Source organism: Engraulis encrasicolus, chromosome 3 (assembly GCF_034702125.1).
Source record: "Engraulis encrasicolus isolate BLACKSEA-1 chromosome 3, IST_EnEncr_1.0, whole genome shotgun sequence".
NCBI classification, from domain to species: domain Eukaryota; kingdom Metazoa; phylum Chordata; class Actinopteri; order Clupeiformes; family Engraulidae; genus Engraulis; species Engraulis encrasicolus.
Genome location: NC_085859.1, coordinates 47,783,958 through 47,808,051, shown reverse-complemented (window position 1 = coordinate 47,808,051; position 24,094 = coordinate 47,783,958). Strand labels below are relative to the sequence as shown.

General features: G+C 41.9%; 1 protein-coding gene across 1 annotated transcript in view; it reads left to right on the top strand.

Annotated features, from left to right (window-relative positions):
* The first annotated feature begins 751 nt into the window (after nucleotides 1-751).
* Nucleotides 752-24,094, top strand: part of gc (GC vitamin D binding protein) — a 29,469-nt gene continuing 6,126 nt past the window's right edge. Inside the window, exons 1-10 of the mRNA XM_063195554.1 lie at nucleotides 752-811; nucleotides 968-1,086; nucleotides 1,270-1,339; nucleotides 1,822-1,954; nucleotides 2,828-3,042; nucleotides 9,122-9,254; nucleotides 9,653-9,741; nucleotides 10,355-10,481; nucleotides 10,889-11,076; nucleotides 13,601-13,733. Coding sequence (XP_063051624.1) covers nucleotides 1,029-1,086; nucleotides 1,270-1,339; nucleotides 1,822-1,954; nucleotides 2,828-3,042; nucleotides 9,122-9,254; nucleotides 9,653-9,741; nucleotides 10,355-10,481; nucleotides 10,889-11,076; nucleotides 13,601-13,733 — 1,146 coding nt within the window. The 5' untranslated portion in view covers nucleotides 752-811; nucleotides 968-1,028. The remainder of the gene's footprint in view (nucleotides 812-967; nucleotides 1,087-1,269; nucleotides 1,340-1,821; nucleotides 1,955-2,827; nucleotides 3,043-9,121; nucleotides 9,255-9,652; nucleotides 9,742-10,354; nucleotides 10,482-10,888; nucleotides 11,077-13,600; nucleotides 13,734-24,094) is intronic.

The window sequence follows — 24,094 nt, the reverse complement described above, 5'->3', positions numbered from 1 at the left end:
GATGACATGTTTTGCTCTCACCTTGCATCATTCCATGTTCTGAAAATAGTAAATACCCCCTCACAACACCTGTCTACAGCCAGGTACTCAAAGCTGCCCACAGGCCCCGATGCTACGCCATGAATGAAAAATGTGGTACCTTCCAAAAGCCATGGTCTTGCGTTTAGTAATGCGTATGCTTGCAAACATTTTCATTTCATAATTTTACTGACAATTTATTGACCTGTTTTGTTTACGGATCAGATTACTTAAATTCCCCCTAAAAGTATAACTACAGTGATAATCAATAATGCTCTCTGTGAGTGTGGACAATATACTCTGGCTCTTATGAGTTGCTAAATTGTCACACAGTTGTTGTCTTGGGAGCTATAATGACTACATTAATACCTTAATATCATTATGTAAATACTCTGCACTTTCGTGTACATGTTATTGTTGTACAACATGGCTGAAATGGCGTAGGCGTTTGTCCTCCTTCTGTGGATGTTTGCTAAGCTTGTGTTAGGCAAGCTAGTGAAAGGTTCTTCCAAAGGTTAAACGATCTGTTTGAGAGAACAGGACCAACTAACCAAATGTCAAACAAACATTTCTTGCTTACTCGACATTATACAAGTAGCGTAACGTTTTATAAGCACATGTTTAAAAAATGTTACGTGTCCAATGCCTTGTGTAAGCCACTTAATATTTCTGCATTTAATTGTATTACATGTTATGTAACATTTTTTTTACCTTGTAATACTTCCTTTCTTGCTGTTTTCATCTGGTGTTGTGTCTCTCTGTTCATCATCAGTCAGCATCACAATAGACAAAGGTAAGAGTCTGCCTCACGGCTCCCGAGTCACTTTTCTACTTTCACACATGTCATGGTGATTCATCTCTTCCCATAAGCTTATAGGTAAACACTTACAACATCATCTGCTTGCTTTGGTCTGGGGTTAATCTTTGACCTGATTCTGTCCTGTGTTAGTTTGCAGACCCCCCCATAGCCACTGGAAGAAGTTGAGGATCTCGCTGCTCTGAGCGCCGAAATGAAACTCCTGTGCTCTATTTTGATATCCATCTCTGTAGTTTGGGCCGACGAGAGTGGTAGGACATTTCTCAAATTCCATTGTTCCAAATAATGTACTTATATATATAATATACTGCTTTGCACAACATTGATGGAAAAAAAGTCTTCTCTAGCTCAGCAGTGGACTGCATTTTAGGAAACACCAGTCTTGTGACTGTGGCTGTGTTGTGAAACAGCTATGTGATGTGTTATCTTTACAGGATTGAGATATGAAAAGGAAAAGGTTTGCGAGCAGCTTCATGCCATGGGACTGCAGAAATTCAAAGGGCTGTACGTACAATTGTTTTAACAAACCCATATTGTGTGTATTTTGGTTTCTGATGTGACATTCTCTTTAAAGACATTTTCTTTTTCGATTGGAAATGTACCCTTTTATCAGGCAGCGAAGATGTCACACTACCATTACCCTTTCATATAGATCAATAATGTATTTCTGCCCTACTGTACCTAATGTAAAGGTCTCTCTTCTGAAGCAAAAGGCCATCTGTGTCTCATCTGTGTCTATCTCCTCTCTGTCAAACTATACAGTAGGCCTACTGTATATCTCTATATTTATTGTGTGTGTGTGTGTGTGTGTGTGTGTGTGTGTGTGTGTGTGCGTGTGTGCGTGCGTGCATGCGTGCGTGCGTGCGTGCACGCATGTGTGTTTGTGTGTGTGCTTACATGTTCTTTAAATTAATAGTACATCAGTAGTACTGTACATCAGACCGCCACATTTGCCGACCGTAACCAATGCATGGCTATCTGTGTAGTTTCGTAGCGGTGTACAGCCAGAAGTTCCCCAACAGTACGCTGGAGGAGGTGACGTGTGTGGCGGAGGAGATGGTGAAGCTGGGGGAGAGGTGCTGTGCAGAGGGGGCCACTCAAGACTGCTATGACAAGGGGGTGAGAACTGATGACAGATACCACACACGATAGGACAGACACTACAGATTGACTGGCTGTAGAGGGTAATGTGCCACCATGTTGGTACAGGCATATCAGAAAGTGGAGCATGAACATCTATGTTGTAAAGGACTGGAATTTCTTTTCTGTTACATATTGTTATGGCTTTTGTGCCTTTGTTATTGATAGTGAGTGATTGACCCTGGTTGCCGGTGTTAGGTCACGGCAGAACCAATGGACTGGAATTTCACACACACGTTTAAAATACGAATCCTGCGGCAAAATAACTTGGCAACTCACTTAGGCTATGTATGGCCGATTTTATTGTGTAGACTTCTATATTCCCTAGATGGAATGATAGTGGCTCTCTTCCAAGATTTTTCTGGTGGGCGGCAGCAGTCAATGTGCTGTGTATACTTCTGTATAAAGTCCAGTAGGTGAGACTACATAGTAGTCACATTCCTCTGGGCATTGCGCTCCACACAAGCAAACCGTCTGACCTTTTCCTCTCTTTACAGCACAGCAGACGATCTCAATCATAGTAGTCCTTTTTTGTGGTACCACAGAGGTGGGACAAGCTGACCGTTGCTTCAATAGCAGGGCCATATACACTATAACCCTGTTTCTTCAATAATCTCTTAAAGGCCAATCTCCACATGTGTACCGTGCTTCCCTTTCTGAACAACATACCGTTTAACCTGCAGTGACCTTATTTTAACCTGAACTCGTTACAATCTTGTGTATTGGCTGATTGACTGATACACTTGCCACTGAGTCACTCAATTCAATTGTCAAATATATTGATGCAGCATGGCCTCAATAGTATTTGCTTCACTGATATCAGGCTCTTCCCTCTTGCTCTTGTGCCTATAGGCCACAGAGATCACAGCTAAATCCTGCCAGGCCGACTCTCCGTTCCCCAAGCACCCGGGCATCTCCAAGTGCTGTGCCGAGGCTGACGTGCACCAGAGGAAGGTGTGCCTGGCCTCGCTGCACTACTCGGCAGAGGAGCTGCCATCTCTACTGGAGCCGACCAATGAGGAGATGTGCCAGGACTTCACCAAGGACCCCATTGGCTACTCTTCCAGGTGAGTCTGTAGAGCGCGGCCTGTGACGCTCCAGTAGCCTATTGATTTCCTCTGGGTCAATGAACCATGTAAAGTGAAATGACTTTGGCTCGGTTATCTCAGAGAAAATTCATTCAGAGCAAAAATTCTTGGATGCCTGGCACTTTCCATTCCATTACTTAAAGGGACACTGTGTGAGATTTGTAGTTGTTTATTTCCAGAATGCATGCTGCCCATTCATTAATGTTACCTTTTTCATGAATACTTACCACTACCATCAAATTCTAAGTATTCATTATGACCGGAAAAATTGCACTTTTCATACATACATTCACACATTTTCATAGCCATTTTTAGCTGCAAAAATGACTCTACTTGGGCCATACTATAAAATATTTGTTTATTACTTAGTAAACTTTCATGTAAATATCAAATTTGTCGATAGCCAACCCAGTTTCAATGAGCAGCATAGTTGCAGTACCTTTTTTGACCATTTCCTGCACAAGCAATATAAGCAATATAGAAATGGTATGCCAGGGACAGTCTCCCCTCTACCCTACATAGCGCAATTGTTTTTTTTTAATTATTATTATTTTATTATTCTTGAGCTTTGTTTCTGTAGCTGTTAAAACAACTATAAAACGGACACGCCCTGACCATTTCACTTTAACTTTATTAATTAAAGCTGATTAAGTAAAATGGTCATAGTGCAGGAATTACTACACTCATCTTGTATCTCTGTAGCTGTTGAATTCTGTGCTCCAAAGTACTTAGATGCGTCAGTTTGTATTTGATAACATCCTACTGTCTTGCAGACGGCCATTATAAAGCTAGTTGAGACATAATCCAAATTAACCGAATAACGACGACAGCTGCAAACATCCAAAAATTTACTTACTTTACTTACTTTATTTGTTCAGGACATTGCACATTAATGAACATATACATACATGTACATATATGTAAACATGCCAGATTGTAGCCCAAGGGCTAATTTCCATCTGGTGTCCAATAGGCAGGCTAGATGTTTACAAGCAATAGACTTTAAGATAAAACAGACTGTTAGTAACAAAAGAAATAAAACCTACAACAGAAGCAAAAGGCATGCATGTAAATAAAAGGAAAAGAGAAAAGAAAAAGGTCCCAAAAACTAGGGCCATGTGGTATGTGAGTGTGTGTGTGCGTGTGTGCGTGTACGCTGTGTAGAGGCTCAGACCATCAGTGTGAGCATGTTTGTTGGGCTCGAAGCCACTTTTTACACTCCATCTTAAAGGTGGCTAAAGAGGGACATTCCCTTATATGCAGAGGAATAGAGTTCCATAATATGCCGCCTTTAGTAGATAATGCATTTTGACTGAAAGAGGTTTTCCTGAAAGGAATCTCTACATCTTTATTGACCACTGCTCGAGTTACTCGTGTTTGACGATATTTTATAAAATCCTGTAAACAAGGTGGCGCCAGGCCATGCAAAGTCTTATAAAGAAGACAGCTATAGGAGAATTTACAGAAATTGTCAAAACTCAATAGGTTGTACTTATCTAAAATGTTACAATGATGGTATGAAAGAGGTTTTTTATCTAAAATTTTAAGTGCTTTTTTAAATAAACTCTCCACTGGTTTGAGAGTAGTGGATCCCACCATGGTCCAGCTAGTAATGCAATAGCTTAGGTGAGAAAATATCATTGCATGCAAGTATGTCAGAGCAGCACTATTTGACATAGCACCTCTTATGTGCCTGAAGTTGTAGAGATTAAATTTTATTTTTTTTGTTATCATTTTTGTATGTTTTTTAAAAGAAAGAAATTGGTGAGGGCTCTACTCTGCAGACCATTCAGAAAAGGGGCTAAATGTTCAAAATAATGCAACTGTTCTTTGACGCACTTTGAATAAGATTGTAGTGTGTCCAAAGAACATGCACACAGGCATGTACGGTCTTTTGATATGCCATTCGTTTCCTCACCCATCACCAGTGAAATCTCTGCACTTGCTCCCATCTGTGCATGTCACTTTGACGTTGCCACCTGCAGCTTCACATGTCAAGAGGAGCATACGTATATCACAGGGGCGGAGTTATAGGGAGGGCGAGCAGGGCATTTGCCCCTGGGCCCAGGGCACTCTTGTATTGGTGGTGGGGGCCCTATTAGGACTTTGGCAGGCCATATGAGGGGCCCTCTAAGTGTTTTGCCATGGGGCCCTGTGTGCAACTGTTCTGCCACTGGTATATCACACTACAGGTGTAGCCAGGCAGAAGCGGAATCACATGCTCTCGAGATCTCTATTTTCTACTCAGCAGCAGGCCTGCACTATAGCCTACCAGCTGGTGGGCAGCACCAGAAAGAGGAAAATGCTTGAAAAAAAAAACCCTGAAGACTGAAGCGTGGGAAGCTTTGATTGGTGCCGCCATACCATACGAGCCCTGCTGTCACTGTGATAGTCTCTCGCTCTCCTGCACCAGCGGTGACATTTGTGACACTTAAAGGCTTTACTGGTGTGCACCATCAGTCCCAGACAATCATTAGTTGCCCTCACCTTCCTCAAAGGTCGGCCTTAGAGCCCAGTCGTATTCAGGCTCAATTAACTGTGCCTCTGGTCAGTGGGAAAACATACCATTAGTCATGCTAACAGTTCACGGTCTGGTACTACTTGTATATTAAAGGGGCCATGCAATTCATTAAATTTGGATTTTAGCCCTGATAACATGTCCAATTCACGAAAGTAATTTACCTAATTAAAAAAGAGGGATGATGAAAAACACTCATTCTGCTGTTTTCCTGAATAGTTACAGTTCTTGGTTTTGTTGAATGTGTCACATTTCATATGGAAAGTACATTGACAGCACAGACTGGCTTGAGAAAAAAAAAATATGCTTCCAAGAGGAATGTTGCATCACATTCTGTGTAGTCTAGACATCGTGGGTGCAGCACAGATTCTTTCAAATCCTTTTTTTTTGGGTCACTGTCGCGATCATTAAAGATATTAGCCTCTGCTGTGCTGGTAATACCAATAGACATCTCTGGTGAAAAGGAAAATGACAATCCATGCCATCTATCAAGCTCTGAATTTGATCAAGGCCTTCACCAAGACTAACGTTCTAGATTCCAGGAAAGGTTTAAAAGACTTTCTAACTGAGGTGCTTTTTCATTCTACACTAAACATTATTTTGTAGGTAGAAACAGACGGCTCATGAAAATTGCACAATACACCCAGATAGCAACAGACAACAACAACAACACAATTATGCAAAATTTTACAAAGATAAAATAATCAATAGGCCACAGAGCAGGCTGCATACATTTCTATGCTCAAAAGCCTTGATGCTGAGTTCATGACATCTTTGATTAGCTTTTCTTCTATGAGGCCTTCTTGTTGTAACAAACTACATAATTAGGGGCCAAGCAGCGAAGCTGGCGAAGGCCCCTACTGTTTTTGGCGAAGGCCCCTACTGTTTTAGCTGGTATTCTTATTATGTCACCTTTCCTCTCCTTAGCAAGTCTATGGCAGCCCATAGAACCGTACGTAGGAAAATGCTGTAAATCGGCACACATATTCGGGGCAGACTCAGCATCACCCACAGTGATTTATAGGTCCCCAGCCCCAACACTCTAGCGCCACCAGCAGGTCAAAGTTGCAGGTACATTTCTGCTTGTAACTTTTGAACCGCTGGGCCAATTTTCAAAAACTTGGTATCCCTGGAATCCTTGGGTCAAGACGAATCCAACGCACCCTATGACGTCATTTTCCGCCAGGATAGTTTTCCCGCCATTTTGAATTTTGTAAAATTCAATAAAAATGCTATTTTTTCCGCAATTTTTGACCAATTCGCCCGAAACTCGGTATATAGTATCTCTGGACTGAGCTACACATGGGGTCTCAAGGAATATTGGATATCTTTTATCGTTTAACCGGGACAGCCAATCAAAATTGTCGTAAAAGTGGCAAAACAGGAAGTGAGGTCATATCTCAGCAACCGTTTGTCGAATTAGGCTAGGATGTTTCACACACATAGTAGTCCATCCCATGATCTACCACAAAGAAAATCATATCCCCAGCTCAAACTCTGTAGCGCCACCAACAGGTCAAAATTTTAGTTACATTTTTGCCTGTAGCTTTTACACCGTATGCCTAATTTTGAAAATAATACTATCACTGGAATCCTTGGGCCAAGCCAAATCCAACGCACTATATGACTTCATGTCAACCGGAAGAAAAAAGTCCGCCATTTTGAATTTTGTGAAATTCAATAAAAATGCTACTTGTCCCACAATTTTGGTCAGAATGCCCTACGAAAGGGTACACTTCATCTTGGGACTGATATGCTTTAGGTTATTCAAAGAATTTTGGATACCTCTTGTCGTTTGCCGGTGACAGCCAATCAAAATTTTCATAAAGGTGGCAAAACAGGAAGTGAGGTCATATCTCAGCAACCGTTAGTCAATTTCTGTTAGGATTTTTTGCACACACTCTAGTCCATCCCATGACCTCCCACAAAAAAATCCAGACCCCAAGCTCAAACTCTCTAGCGCCACCAACAGGTAACAGGAAGTGAGCTCATATCTCGGCAGCTCTTCAACGGATTCAAACTAAACTTGGTTTACGTGATCACCTTCTGTTACCGTGGCGACTCTGGCAAGTTTACTGCTTGGCCCCGCATTGCTGCTTGCAGCTATATTTTCTTTCATTTTCTTGGTTGTGAGGCTTTTCAAGGATGCATAGAAGCGATACACGATATCTTTCTCAGAGGAGTCATCCTAATTGTGCAATTTGGTTGTATTCAGGGCCAGAACCTTAAGAATGTTATATAACCATCGCTCATACAAAAGACCTGTGCGAACAGCCTTAAACTGGGCTTACACTGTGCGACTTTTGCCCCGATTTGGCACTCGCACGACTTTTTGAGAGTCGGGCCGATTTCTTGCTCAATCGCAGGTCAATCGTGAGTCTCGCATCGTGCAGTGTACATGGGGTAACGACAAGCGATTTCGCCTCACGATCGTGCAATCGCAGGGTCGCAAGAAAATCAAAACGGTTTGAAATTCTGGTCGTGGCTCGTGCGTAAATCGCAGAGTTAAAGCAGTGCTACGACCGGATTTGACACTTCACATGCACAAATTAATAGGGCCGTGCGATTCGCTGTAGAGCGCGACCTCCACCTCAGGGGCGCATGTTCCCTCCTCTGCAGACCGGGGAAACATGCCTGTCGCGTCGTACGGTGGAAGCATTTCGGTCGCATCCGACTGTCGGCTCGTATAGTGTGAGGACGTGAGTCGTGTGCTGTGAACTTTTTAACTGTGAAATTCCATCGTGCAGTGTGAGCAGAAGCTTAAGACCCACGAGTGAAAATATCGCACAGTGTATGCCCGGTTTTATTGGATTATTTTCTACGTATTGGGATTTTTTTGACATACCGGTACGTTGGGTCAGGAGCATCTGAGAGCCAAAGCAAACTATTTGCTAAACACTCCTTTTCATCTGTGATGCTTTCAAAGTGCCAATCATGGCATTTGTCCAACAGCAGCTTGTGATGGAGAGACAAATACCAGTTCTATGAACTATTTTGATTCCTGATTCCCTTCTCTTAGAGCAGTGTCTGTGCACCCCTGAACCTTTTGTCATACTATGAGTATCTCTATCATGCATGCTCAATACAGTATATCTCTGCATCTATCCCATTGTGACAAAACTCCATATATTTATTATTATGAGTTCTTAAACTATTGTTACTTTTTTATTATTAGCCTACATTTATGATTATTTTTCCACATACCTCCTGCAGTGTATTATTTTTCCACATGCCCCTGTAGTACACAGACTACACACAACAGTATGCAGCTATTCAGCTACAAACATACGTGTATTGTCTTGTCTTGTTGTACAGTGTTGTTTAATGTCTATGAGAATGACTGGAGCCACGGCAAAATACATTTTTTTGTTTTATGTGTAACAGACAATAATGTTATCTTATCTTATCTTACCTTATCTTATCTTATCTTGTCTTATCTTATCTTACCTTATCTTATCTTATCTTGTCTTATCTTATACCTGGTTGAGAATCAGTGTCTTAGAGGAAGTTCTCGCAACAATAATATTGACCCTCTGGCAGGTACATGTACGAGCTGGCGCGACGTCACCGCAGTGTGCCAACGGGACTCGTGCTCAACGCCACGTTCATTCAGACGCGAATGCTGCAGAAATGCTGCACACCCACCGTCTCCCAGGCATGCTTCCTCGATGAGGTAGGTACTGTATGGTGACCCTGATGGAATTGACCTGTCTGATGTGAAAACAAATATCCCTATGTAGATGGGACAATCAAGAATCTAATCTCACCTAGGAGAACTCAGGGCTTCTTTGATGGTCTTGAATATTGGCCTTGCCGGCCGCATCTAGCTTTTAGATTAAGGAGCAATCTAGTGAATGCATTTGTCATTTGTGGACAGCAAAAAATCAGCTTCTTTCAGACTTTTCCTCAATCAAATAAGGGTCCTGGGTGCTTGCAAGGCCTTCTAGAGGGAATCACACCTTTCCCGCTTACTGTAATACCAGTGAATGCAAGTTACTAAATTGCAGCATAAGTGAGAAATCTTAGCAGTCCTTTCCTATCAAACAGATAATGTTTTCTTTACTTTGACAGAGATTTCAAGAAGCAAATTTCAACATTCTACTCAGGTTCACCTCAAATATGTGCCACAACAATGTCATCTTGAAGTCATACAGAGATGGGTAAGTATGGCTCTGCATACACAGTTTAAAAAATATAGTGTTGGGGGCACTGTGGTGCACTGAGCTGATACGCGATACCATACATGGGCAACATCGCCCAGGAGCACTCAGGCTCAAATCCAGCCTGGGTCATCTCCTGACCCTACCCCAACTCTCTCCCAACCATTTCCTGTCGTCTTTGTACTGCCCTATCTACTAATAAAGGCACAAATGGACCAAAAATACTCTGAGCACTCTGGGACCAAATACACTCTGCAAGACAAGATGTTCATTTGACTAAGTGGCTAGGTTACGTTTACATGAGAATGAACACACTTTAATTCTGAATAAAGCTAAATTCCGTTTTGAAAATGTCATGTAAACACCTCACAATTCGGAATTAAATGAAAGATCAAAGTAAACTTGACGGAAGTATTTAATTCTGAATTATTAACAAACAAGCAAACTCTGATGTGTGAAATAAAAGAACAAAAAAATATGATTGAGGTATGCACGAAAATGTTGACAACATGAATAATTTAAAAGTTGCCACTTGTAGCTAATGTTTGATGAAGAAATGGAAAAAAGGAGAAATCTGCAGCAATGACAGAGAATTGTAACTCTCCTTGTGCAGGCTGACAGCATACGTTGGATCACTTCTCAACATCCCATTTGAAAAAGCTCAGCCCATGGTGAAAGACTTTCAAGCTGGCCTTTCAAAATGCTGTTTACAACCCAATCCAGACTGCCTCATGCAAGAGGTAAGAACTCTGATTACATAGCCTATTAGTGGAAATTATACAGTTGTAGTTGCTTCTGTGGGTACATGTGATTATGTGATAATGTGATTGTTTTATGTTTTAGTATGTTGTTGCTGTGTCTAATATCTGCCTTGTAGTGGCAACAGTTGGGCGAGTATTGTCTATGTTTTTAGCTCCCTGCCCAGGGACCACAGATGTACTCAGCTTTCTAGATAACTCTGGCTGTCTTGTACATGGCCCCTGTCAAATAAGCTAATAAACCAATCTAAACTAAACTACATTTACCCTTGGCCAGGCCAAAAACAGTGAAAAGAAGACTAACCTCATCTCATTTGGATGGCAGTGAACATTTGTTCTGTATTAAACTGTAAAATAAATGTAAATGTGGCTTTCGTGTCTTTTTCCAGTTTACACATTTTCAGAAGGCCATTTGTGATGACGCATCTCCTTCAGAGGAGTTGAAGAAATGCTGCGCCATGGGATCTGTGGACACACTGCCATGCGTCGAGAGCCTGAAGAGGACAACACGAGACCCCCCAGCCAGCCCCCCCACACCCGCCCTGTGCCAGAAGGACAGCCAGGAGCCAATAGAAAGGTACTGTATTCAAGCATGAGAAACGGACAATTAAAGCAACAGTTTGTAATTTTACCTTATACTGTACAGTACACAGCTGCCCTAGATTGCTAAGAAGTGGAACTGATTGCGATTCCAGCCACAGAGAGATGTACAGTATTATGTATTAGCGCAGTTGTAGGCCATGGAGGTCACCATCATCAATTCAGAAGGTTCTTAGAACCAGAGCCCATTTTGTAACACTATGTTACTAATATTGAAAATGACCTGATGTTGCTTTGAAGGACATGCAGATAATATGTGTTTTTCAATTACTCACTATCCAACTGTGAAGCGCTGACATTTCACTTTGAGAGGGTCATTAAGTACTCCATTAAGTGAACGTAGTGAGAGCTTGTAAATATTGACTGTAGTGAGTGCACAAAAGGAATCTATGACAATTCCAAACAGCCTAGGATGGAATTAGCTATACTGTTCTAAACACTGTTTGCAAAGTGAATGCATTGAATGTGCATTTAGGCAATACGCCGGGTGCTGGTAGATATGTCCTGGGGCAAATCTAAAACACATCATTAATAGCATGGTAATGGGCAGACCATAGTATGTTATCTATCCCAATGGCAAGAGTGAACTATTGTGCCCCCAAAAGGCTCCCATCCTCTTCCATGGCCGAGGTACCCTGAGCATGGTAATGTTCCCTCCAACTGCTCCACAGGGGTGCATGTTTGGCTGCCCTCTTGCATGGTTGCGTTGAGGCATAAATAACATTTCGTTATACTGTATGTGCTGTGGTGTGCTGTGTCACAATGACAATGGAACTATTCCAGTGGGGCTGGCATACAGCATGACATACTGTACTAGCAAAGATTCTCTAATTCTAGACTAAACATAAGAAATTGACACACACACACACACACACACACACACACACACACACACACACACACACACACACACACACACACACACACACAATGTGCGTGTGGACATGTGTGTCCTTGTAATAGTAATAGCTCAGAGACTCTATCTTATGTAAGCTAATTACCTCCGCCAAGGAGGTTATGTTTTCGGTCGTGTTGGTTAGTTTATCGGTCTGTCTGTCTGTCTGTCTGTCTGTCTGTCTGTCTGCCTGCCTGCTTGTTTGTCAGCAGCATAACTCAAAAACTAATCAAGATCGAAACTTTGTGGAGTGATAATGATAGTGATAATGAAAAAAGTGATTAAACTCTGGTGGTGATCCAGATCACGAATCGGAACCTTGACAGTCTTATAGATGTATAATAAGAAGAAATGTTTGGATGAACACACTGATCACAATGAGAAGCAGATCACTCATAAAGTGCAGACCTCTGTCAAGCAAGTTCAGAGACATTGCTCAGGCCATCTCAGAGACAAATTAGCTTGAGACATTGTGCAATATGCATGCTAACATACAGGCAAAATTCGAGAGTGATACGGTACGATCAAGCAATGATTTTGTCTTGCAAACCAACAAATACACACACACACACACCTACACACACAAACACACCCATTCATAATTGTAAACATGTGTAAAGGCTTGGTTATATTTCCTGTTGTGAAACAGCATTTCTGACATCCATCCCAAGGTGCTTTGTCATACGCATTGAGGTTGTATTGATGAATGGAACCAAAAGAAAAACAATGCTTGCAACATCACACCGGCTGCCATACAGTACAGGGCTAGTCTTTTCATTTTCCGCATCAAACGTGACTGTGACTCATTACCTCAGCCAGATTAGTCAGCTGCAGCAGCGATGCCACATAACATTTCTTTATAAAATGGAAATTCAAATGAGCAGCCAGTTTGTTCTGCCTAATTAAACACCACAGTGTGAGGCGAAACCGCCAGCAGGGCTGCTGTGAGCCAAGGGGAGTGTGGGGCCCCTTTAGACCACTGGCCAGTCAGGTGCACACTGTTTGGCAAACAGGACGAAGCACAAAGACTCAAGAGCGCCATCTATCGGAGGACCTCGTAATAAAATGTAAGGCAAGCTAAACCAAGCCACAGGTGCACTGATCAGGGCTGGACTGGCCATCTGGCATTGCGGACATTTCCTGGTGCTCCCCACACCCTTGTTGCTATTTTCAGAAATGGAAAAAAAACATTCACCCCTGACAGTGATTGAGCTTTCCTAGTAGGACTGTAGGACATGGGAAAATGGAAACGTGTGTATTTTTTTTATTTAAAAGTCAGACTGTTTTTGGGTCACGTGGTACTGGTGTTATTCCCTCTTCCTCTTAGCCACGACCAAACAATCAGCATACAAGTGGCAACATTTGCCTCGATTAGGATTCATCATATGATTGACTCTGTCATATTATCTGCCTAAGGCTTCTCTTCGAGGTTGACCTACAATTTTGTATTACAGTTTTGATATGCCGTTGTTTTTTTTCCTGTTTAGGTTAACATCGTGTGTTGCTCAGTCAATCTGGATGTTTTCAGATGATTATGTTACACATCGCAAGTAACAACATGTAATCTTCCCAGAGTTTCATCACATTTTCTTTGTTTGTCTTCCAGATTTCTGTTTCAGACTGGAGCCAGGTTGGTTTACAGTTCTCTGCCTGTGATGACGACAGCGTTGGGCAAAATTAAAGACATAGTGGAGAAGTGCTGCTCAGACTCTGACGTTCCGGCTTGCATGGCTCAGGAGGTAGATATGAACTCTGTTCACGTTGTGCTCTCTTCTGTGCATGCTATGTACTTAACATGTTTTGTCGTATGGTCATGTGAAAAGCTTGGACATCTTTCCCTATCTCTATGAAACCTCCTGTCCAATAGTGTGTGTGTGTGTGTGTGTGTGTGTGTGTGTGGTCCAAAAAGAAGTGTGTGGACTAAACTAGAACAATAGGCTAAGTGCTGTATTCTCCACAGTGGTGGCGTGCAAGGAATAAGTTGAGGGACATTGAGTCTTTTGTGGATGTCTAATGGAGCACTACCACATTAGACTTTGCACCACCTATAAGAGGTTCACTGTTGGCTATTAGTTCTGCTTCAAGTATATTTCTTCTGTCAAGGTGAGGGATTATCAAGGCCCATTACAGATGAAAAACAGAGTGCCGTCTATTTTATATAATAAAATGAAACAACCAGTAGGCAAATGCTAAAAGCATAACTGCCATGGTGGATGGTAATAACCACCTTCGGTTGTGGGGGGCAGTGCAGGGGCTATTTTGAGATGCATCCAGTGTGGTGAATATTGATTGGCTGCTGGCATCTCTTTGTTCTTTAATTATATAATCAATGGCTGGAATGTGTTGACACAAGGGCCGGATTAATGCACAGGCTAGATATGGCTGCACCCTAGGGGCCCTCACCTGCCAGGGGGCCCCTGATTTTCCAGAAATGAAAAATTGCAGAAATGGGGCAAGATGCAACATTGAAAAATCGATCCACCGTGTTGAGAACAGTCGGCAGACATATTATCCTGAATGTCTAGCTTGTAATTATGACATTGTCTACGTACATTGTTTTTAAACGAAATTTGCCTTCTGGGGGGCCCTACAGCAACCTGTAGCCTAGGGGCCCCGGGCCATCTTAATCTGACCCTGGTTGACACGACCATTGATACGATAGTCAGCGTCGAAAATGTGACGCAGTAGGTAGGCTAAACCAGGGTGTGCTCTCCAAAACGCTATACATTTTTCAAAAGCATGTCAACATTTAATTATTCAAATTATTCAGTTAATTAATCAGTAAAAACACTGATTTGTTGTTTGATTTTGTTAAGGAAAGGAAATCAGACGACATGAATTCAGTTCCAATTGATCTGGTGCTATAGTAGCTTTACTTCTACTTCTTTAACCTTCAGTTGTAAAAAAAAGATTGATGAAATATTGCATTTAAATGGCTTCTAATGTTTCGGAAAAAAAATGCTATTCATATAATGCACTGTATCCTTCATATGGAGTGCAAAACTGGGACACTAAAAAGCAGTTAAGGAGCTTCATCGCTCATGCTCCATGTATATGCCTTCTCTCAAAGAAAAAAAAGAAGCAAAAGACTGACCTTAATCTCTTGCAAACTGATGAGCTGCCCAACTCAATGATGTACTGAATATCCCTTGGCCAGGACCATCACATACTGTTTATCATGCAAACACCACACACACACACACACACACACACACACACACACACACACACACACACACACACACACACACACACACACACACACACACACACACACACACACACACACACACACACACACACACACACACAGGGGTGCTGACAGAGGGGAACAAAGGGGACATTTGTGCCAGGCCCAGGGAGAGAGGGGCCCCAGCATTTTGTTCACATTACATTGTATGTATTGGGCAGGGGGGCCCTTTCAGACAACTTTGTCCTGGGCCCGGCCAAAGGTGTCAGCGGCCCTGTACACACACACACACTCTCACACACACACACGCTCTGTGCTGTATAGAAGATGCACTGTTTAGTCTTTGGAGCCCTGCCCATGCTGGATGTCTGCCATTTCCTGGACCCCATCATCCCCATTATGGAGCACAATGTATGCACTGCCTTCATTATCACGACTCCAAATTAGCTTTCATCCAGAGTGGCATGACGCTGTGACGTGTGTGTGTGTGTGTGAGTGTGAGTGCGTGTGTGCCCCCGCTTGAGTGTATGTGTGGGTGTGCGTGTGCGAGCGCAAGTGTGTGTGTGTGAGTGTGTGTGTCTGTGTGTGTGTGTGTGTGTGCATGTGTGTGTGTGCGCCCACTTGAGTGTATGTGTGGGTGTGCGTGTGCGAGTGCAAGCTTGTGTGTGTGTATGCATGTGTGCGTGCGTGCGTGTGTTGTTGATTGGTGTAGGGGTTGTGAGAGATTGGGAGAGAGGCTCCATTAGCATGGAGCCCGCAGGAGAGGGTCCAAACCCAGAGGCCAACAGAACATCATTAGTATCAGGACCAACAGGGCAGCACCACTAATTGTCTGCTGCTACTGGAGTTTGAGAGTTTAGAGCTGTGAGAGAGAGAGAGAGAGAGAGAGAGAGAGAGAGAGAGAGAGAGAGAGAGAGAGAATAGAAGAGGAGCGCCACTTGATGCCAAAGTATTGAGTGATGGGCAGTCTTCATTAGTGTGTTTCTGTCACTGCCAGTGGTTCAGTAGCGACTCATCCTCTTCCTCGTGCCTCTCAGTTCTTGCTGGGATAGTGTCTGTCTATGCCACAGGGGGTAGAGGGACTAAGAGCTGTATAAACAGTTGCTGAGTTCTTTTTTTCTTTTTAGAGAAAATAAAGGAGAAAAGCAGAATAAACATCTACACAGTTCTGCATCATAGTCATCCACCTTCCTCTCGTTGACTTGTACGTAGTAGGCTACCTCACCTGGCCTCCAGTTCAGTTTGGTGCCTTGCAGATAGTTCCCCTTTGGTTAGCGCAAAGCTGACTGCTGACTACGTAGTGATCGCTGACATCCATAATTTCACAACAGTTTTTGGATGCCACTACGTACGTACGCCGCTGCACTGCAGCATAAAAATTTGATTCATTTTCGGATACAGTTCCCTCTGAGTCACGCTATAAACGGACCGGTGTTTGTGGTTACATAAGTCACTTTTAGTCAGCAAACAGGGGATTTGCTATCGCCTGCGGCCAATTGTGAGAAGTGCTGCTGTACGGTCTCAGTCACGTCAATTCAGATTTGGCTGCATGTCTCCGGCTTCCCAAGAGGTTAACAGGCAGTAATGTGTGTGTGCTATGGGGAACTCAAACAAAGCCACTGCTGCTGTGATTCATGAAGGATTTACTATCAGATTCGTGACTTCTAAGCTGGTTTGTTTGTCAAGTCAAGTCAAGACAAGTTAATTTATTTGTCCCCAAGGGGGAAATTCGGTTAGTATCACTTATGTAAAAAGGTGCACAAGATAACAAAACAACATAAGAATGACAGACAGAGGCACAGGTCATCACAGCTCATACACACACCCAATAACAATATTTGAGAGATCTTGTGTGCTTTAAGTCAAGAATTAGCCAGATGTACAGAGCCCATAATTTCCATGGTACACACACAGTACATTTTCCAGTCTTAATTCAACAGTTAAAAGACTAGAGCCAAATAAAAGACTGTTAAATCTTACTATTTAAGGATTGACTTAGAAAACACTGCAACATTTAACTGTGTATTACTGTAAGCAGGCCAAGTTGTCTGGTGTGCCTTCCTGCCTGTGTGGGTGTCGTCGGCAAACCAGTCAGTTTATCTCTCCAGTCTTAACATGTTCGTATTCCTACTGTGCCACTTGAGGGCTTTTGTAAAGAGGACAATGCTCTTTTCTGCATCTCAAATCCTCCAGAAAGCAAAACGGCAGGCTGCTTTTCCCTGCGTGCAGCCAGAACATTCACGCTATGCATTTATTGAGACGTCTTTTTGAATGATTCAAAGGCACTTTTCTTGTCCGTCTTTATTTAGAAGAGTACCAGAAAGCTATCATCTTCAGGCAACAATTGTGTCTGATGCTTTGGGGCAATTGTATGTAGCCTGTGTTGTCATGGCCATCTGGAGCTGTCAGCTCTGCGCCTGTAATATTCCTCATCAGGGCCGGCCCGAGGCATAAGCGAAATATGCAGTGGCTTAGGGCCCCCACGCCACCAGGGCCCCCCTCTGAGCAGCAAAGATCAAGGATGCCATGAACTGTCCACCATTTCCTCTAGACATTCATTGCTTTCTCATCTGCCACTTACTGCCAATGAGCCACATTTTTGGCTATATGATTATGAAGCATCTGATGCTGAGTAGGTGATGCTATGGGGGGGCCCGGATGATATTTTGCTTAGGGCCCCATAAAGGCTTGGGCCGGCCCTGTTCCTCATCTTCTAGCCGTCTCAATAGAGAAGGTGTCAGACCAAAATGGGCAACCTGGCAGTGTGGAGATAATAGTGTTGATGTTTTCTATGTCAGCCATGTTTCTCTGGCAGACATTCACCTCAGCGCTTTGTGTGTACAGTACAGTAGTGTCTGTGTAAAGGAGCCAGTTGTCAGCCATCATAGGGACTACAAATTACTGCAGACGCTTGGGGCTTTTGTTTCATTCTGGGGGACATTTGAACACTATGGGAAATTAAATCATAGGTTATTGTGATGTTCCCTCACCATAAGAAAGAGGGTCACAATGACAGCAACACAGTGTATAATTATGTCCGTCTTTTCTGTCACAGCATCAATTAGTTAGGGAAAGATATGGCTATTTTGGAAAAATCTGTGAACTAATTTATTACCAATAGATTTTTTTACCATGTGTTCTTACAGGTGTCTGGACACACCTCACAATTTATCCACGGCCAAATCCAATGGGAATTTCCGTGACGCCCCGTCAAAGTTGGGGTGCACAGGAGGCCTATGTAAAAATTGGAACACTGCAGATTGGGGGGAAAGGATGCATAATGGGTCATAACTTCTGAAGTAAACTACATACAGAGACAAATGAACACATTTTTCCATACATTACTGACCCAGTGAATTCAATTGAGGGGTATTTGTGGACATTCGACCACATTTGAACCCCGTTTTTGGTCAAAAACGGCAAAAAATTGCCTTAAATGTGTAGAAATGTTCATGTTTTTAATCATATTTCCAAGTTGTGTCCATTATAACCACTTGCTCTTCATTTCTCATTTACAGTATGACAATATAACTGTATATAGTCTGGGTTTGATTATTCTATTGGTATTAAGCTGAAATAATAACCCAAAGTTTACCATTTTTAACCCTTTAATGCCCTACACTGGAACCCAGACAAAAGGTTGCAGAAGGGGCCATAACTTCTGAAGTAAATTACAGTACATACATTAGTCCATACAATAGTGGCCCAGTGAATACAATTGAGTGGTTGTTTTGGACATTTGACCACATTTAAACTGCGCTTTTGGTCAAAAAAAGGCAAATAAATGGCTTTAAAAGTGTAGAAATTCATACTTTCACATTTTATTTCGTTCGTTTTCACCTCTAGCTCTTTATTTCTCATTTAAAGGATGACAATATACAGAATAAGGTATGGATTTGATTATTTTAATGGTATTAAGCTGAAATTATACCCCAAAGTTTACATTTTTAACCCTTTAATGTCCTAGACTGGAGCCCGGAAAATGATAAAGTTTGTCAGAATGTGGGATAAGTTTGAAGGTAAACCACATACAAACACAAATGAGCATATTTTCCCATACAATACTGACCCAAGAAATAAGAAGAAATAGTGTTTTTTCTTTCTTTTTTTACTTTTGATCAAATTTAAAATGATCAAACTGTCATAGACGTCAGTGTGGTGGAGGTGCAATTGGGTGGGCGGGTGCTGGTCACTGGTAGCAGTTGGGGTGGGGGTGGGGGTGGGTGGTGGTGGAATTTCCTGTATGTTTTTTTCTGAGAGCTATGAATCTCTGAAGTATCTGTATATCGGTACGATAGCTAGTTGGATCACCCTCTTTGGTAAATATGCCATTTCAAGAAAGAAAAAAAAAGAAAACCGCCTAAGTTTCGCTTAGACCACTTCTGGCTGTTATTCCAGCTTTCTACAGTGGTTTGAATATAAATATTAATTAAGATAAACATTTAACCTGATAGTCACACCATCCAGTTTGTCATTTTTATTTATGTTTCAAAATAAAATGATGTAATATGGCAATTCATGCCTTATCAAATCATACATAATTGCATCACTGCTAATAATAGCTTTTGTTGGAGATTTAAAAAAAAAAAAAAAGTTGTATCTAGGTATACACTCTACGACCACTTAATTAGGTACACCTTGCTAGTGCTATGTTGGACCCCCTTTTGCTTACAGAACTGCTTTAACTGCCTTCAATGATACTCAGGTAGGCTGTGGCATTCCAGCATAGTTCAAATGGTGCTAAAGCCCTTACGAAAATCGACCATGGTTTTACTATAGTAAAGTAACCATGGTTTCTCTAAGTACTTTGAAACAACCATAGTATTGCAATGGCTTATGCATGTTTTTTTTTTGGTAACCATGAAAACTGGATCATGGTTATTCATGTTTTTCATGTTTTTTTTTTCAACATGGTTTGTGTCTATGTTTTAACCATAGTCACAAACCATGCTCAATAAACCATGGTTAACTTTGGATTTCATGGTCACCTAAAAAAAAACTTTTTTACATCCGTGGTGTAATGGTTAGGGAGTTGGATTGAAGTTCACAGAGTTGCAGGTTCAAATCCCATCCTTACCTCTCCTTGTCCTTCATGACTGAAGTGTCCTTGAGCAAGGCACCTAAACCCACATTGCTCCAAGGACTGTCACCAATATGTGTGTTTGGATAAAAAAAGCAGCAGCTACAGTAATTGTCCAATCTTATATTGACCAATGTTAGTGAACCTGTGTGAGTTATAGCCTAATTGTCCTGTTCTTAGCTGACTGTAGAGGCATCTGGTGTGGTTTTCTGCAAATGTAGCCCATCAGCTCAAGGTTCGACATGCTGTGCATTCAGAGATGCTCTAATGTATTAGCCAGGCCGTGCCCTCCTAGTGACGCAACAGCTTCAGTGTTGCTACTAGTCAGGTCAGGAGTCAATGCAAGTACTTTCTGAGTTCCCGCAAATCAAGGGAGGCCATTTGGGAAATGCTGTTTGGGAAATTATAATTGTTATGCTCTTGGTCAGACCAAGTCTCGAAGAGATTTGAAAGTCGATGATAATCAGGCTACTAATGTATGTGTTTCTGAAATACTCAAACCTAGCCCATCTCCCTTGGACCTCAGCTGTATCTGGTTAGCCTGGCACCCACCAACAAAGTGCTCTGAGCTGTAGATGAATTCGGTGGAGTACAGAATAGGGTAAATGCTACTGGGGAAATGCGGTTTCCTGTGGTGCACCAGCAGGGAAGCTGACAAGAGGGGTCAACTGTCCTGGGCCCAGGGAGAGATGGGGCCCAGAATTCAGTCTCCATTACATTGAATGTATTGAGTTGGGGGTCCTTTCTGATGGCTTTGTCCTGGGCACAGCCAAGGCAGTCAGTGGTCCTGAGCACCAGTGCTACTGACCACACACTCTGATGTTAGGTCCCCCAGTCTGACAAACTGAGATGGTATTCTGTGATCCAGTTTACCAGGTCAAGCCACAACCCCACCCCCAGCAGTTAATAGTTGTGTTTGCAATTCTGCAGATATTTGCATGATCACTATGAGATCTGCATGGTCTTAGAAAGGTGGGGTTGGATGCTTGGCAAAAAAGGTGGACAGAAATATCTAATGTGACTTCCCAAGACATAAAAAGCTGCTTCATGAAGCAGTGAGTGAACTTCGTCACAAACATGTGGACTGGACACTCAATTCACGTCAACTAGATGACTGCCAATCAGGGCAGATTGCGGACGACATGGTGGCTGCACAAGTAGCAAAGCCAGCAGTCTGGCAAGAAACCGGCTAGCAGCCACACTCCAAGCAGCTTCATCAGCTGAAGAGACTACACAGGACTGCCACTTTTCCATATAGTGCAGATCCGTCTGGGCATGGACGCCTGTGCAAGGAGAAAGGAAACTGGCCACGATGCCAAAAACAATAAAAGCTGCCCCCTCCAAGAGTACCTGAAAACACCAAATGTTGCCTATAGGCATGAATGGCCATCCGGGTACTTTGCTCGTAAATGTGCATTACGCCCCTTTATGGGGGAAATCAAACCAAATGTCTCATCAACTTACATACTACATCAGCTAGCCTAAATGAACGCAGTCCATGCTTCTCCACCTCTGTTTGGCAATATTATTTGAACAGCCAGCAACACAACGCGTTTTCGGCATGTTGCATGTGAACAATGCTAGTCTACAGGTCCTTATCTTTCGATTATTAACCCCTTAGTGCAGCGCAATGGCTCTCTGTAATGTCATAGCAATGTTGTTTTGATGTATTTAAGCATTTTCAGTAAGTGAATCGGGTCGCCGGCGACCCCATCTGCAGTAAGAGGGTCTACACCCCAACACTACCAATTGACTTGCATTGGCTGTTTTCCCCCACAAAAGGGCGTAAAGCACATGGAAAACATCACGCCGTTCGTGAGTATTGGTGCCTACCGGTCACATGATGAGCCCTGTCACAGCAGATTGCTGTTAGGAATTAAAGGCACATGTCTCATTATGCTATAAATTAATTTCTTATGTACCTTTTCATTGCAGTGCAATGGTAGAGAAGTTAATTTCATTTAATTCAAAAATATTAAATCTGATGCATTAATTAGGTTGTGCTTACTTACAGAAAAGTAAAACTATTTCTAATGTATGCCCATAGCATGGCATTTTTCATATAATTCAACTCCCTGGTGAAAGGTTCTCCCTGGTGAAACATTCACAACACTATGGATTGACAGCATGATTCTACTAGTTGAGATTTTTTTTATTATTAGAAAATAGGCTCTCAATTGTAAAACCAATTGTTGGCCATGGTTTATAGGCTATACAATTTACATAATGCCTTCCTCTATGTCTGTCAACATCAAGGACAATGTAAGTAATGATAAAGTGATGCTTGGAAGGTTCTGTGGCCTGTTGTTAGTGGGTAGACAAAAAGTCACTTTTCAGAAAATCCCCCTCAGGGACAGGTTCTTGAGAGGATGCACAAACATTAAATCCAACAGCTATGATGTCTAACTTGCTATCAGACAACTATACTCCAGAGACACACAGGTTTCGAAAATATATAGGCCTACGCAGTGAGAATTTGCCTGGCACTAACCCCATTTTTGGGCCCTTGGCACAGATGAACACAGATTTTCCATACAATGCTGACCCAAGAAAGAACATGAAGTGGTTGTTTTTTTTTTTTTTTTACTTTTGGCAACACTTGCACAGCATTTCTGGACAAAATAAGCAATAAATGGCCTAAAATGTGTCCAACAAAATCACCACCCTTTCATTGTTTCCAATGTTATTGTGTACTTTTTTTACCACCTCTTAATTTATCATGTACCAAATCAATTTGGTTATTGTATTGGGTATTAATCTGAAACAAAATCTCACTTTAGTGAATCTTTTGCATCAAACCTGAAAAGCCAAAATAGAGTAGGCCTATAAAGTGGACTTACACTGATGAAATTCTTAATTTGAACGAATGAAAAGACGGTTGATTTTCAACACATTTTAGGCTGTTTTGTCCTGGAATTCAGTTTAAATGTGATCAAATGTCAAAACCAACCACTCCATTTCATTTCTTGGGTCAGTATTGTATGGGAAAATATGCTCATTTGTGTTTGTATGTGGTTTACCTTCAAACTTATCCCACATTCTGACAAACTGTATCATTTTCCGGGCTCCAGTCTAGGACATTAAAGGGTTAAAAATGTAAACTTTGGGGAATAATTTCAGCTTAATACCATTAAAATAATCAAATCCATACCTTATTCTGTATATTGTCATCCTTTAAATGAGAAATAAAGAGCTAGAGGTGAAAACGAACGAAATAAAATGTGAAAGTATGACTGAATTTCTTCACTTTTAAAGCCATTTATTTGCGCAGTTTAAATGTGGTAAAATGTCCAAAACAACCACTCAATTGTATTCACTGGGCCACTATTGTATGGACTAATGTATGTACTGTAATTTACTTCAGAAGTTATGGCCCCTTCTGCAACCTTTTGTCTGGGTTCCAGTGTAGGGCATTAAAGGGTTAAAAATGGTAAACTTTGGGTTATTATTTCAGCTTAATACCAATAGAATAATCAAACCGAGATTATATACAGTATATTGTCATACTGTAAATGAGAAATGAAGAGCAAGTGGTTATAATGGACACAACTTGGAAATATGATTAAAAAATGAACATTTCTACACATTTAAGGCAATTTTTTGCCGTTTTTGACCAAAAACGGTGTTCAAATGTGGTCGAATGTCCAAAAATACCCCTCAATTGAATTCACTGGGTCAGTAATGTATGGAAAAATGTGTTCATTTGTCTCTGTATGTAGTTTACTTCAGAAGTTATGACCTATTATGCATCCTTTCCCCCCAATCTGCAGTGTTCCAATTTTTACATAGGCCTTCTGTGCACCCCAACTTTGACGGGGCGTTACGGAAAT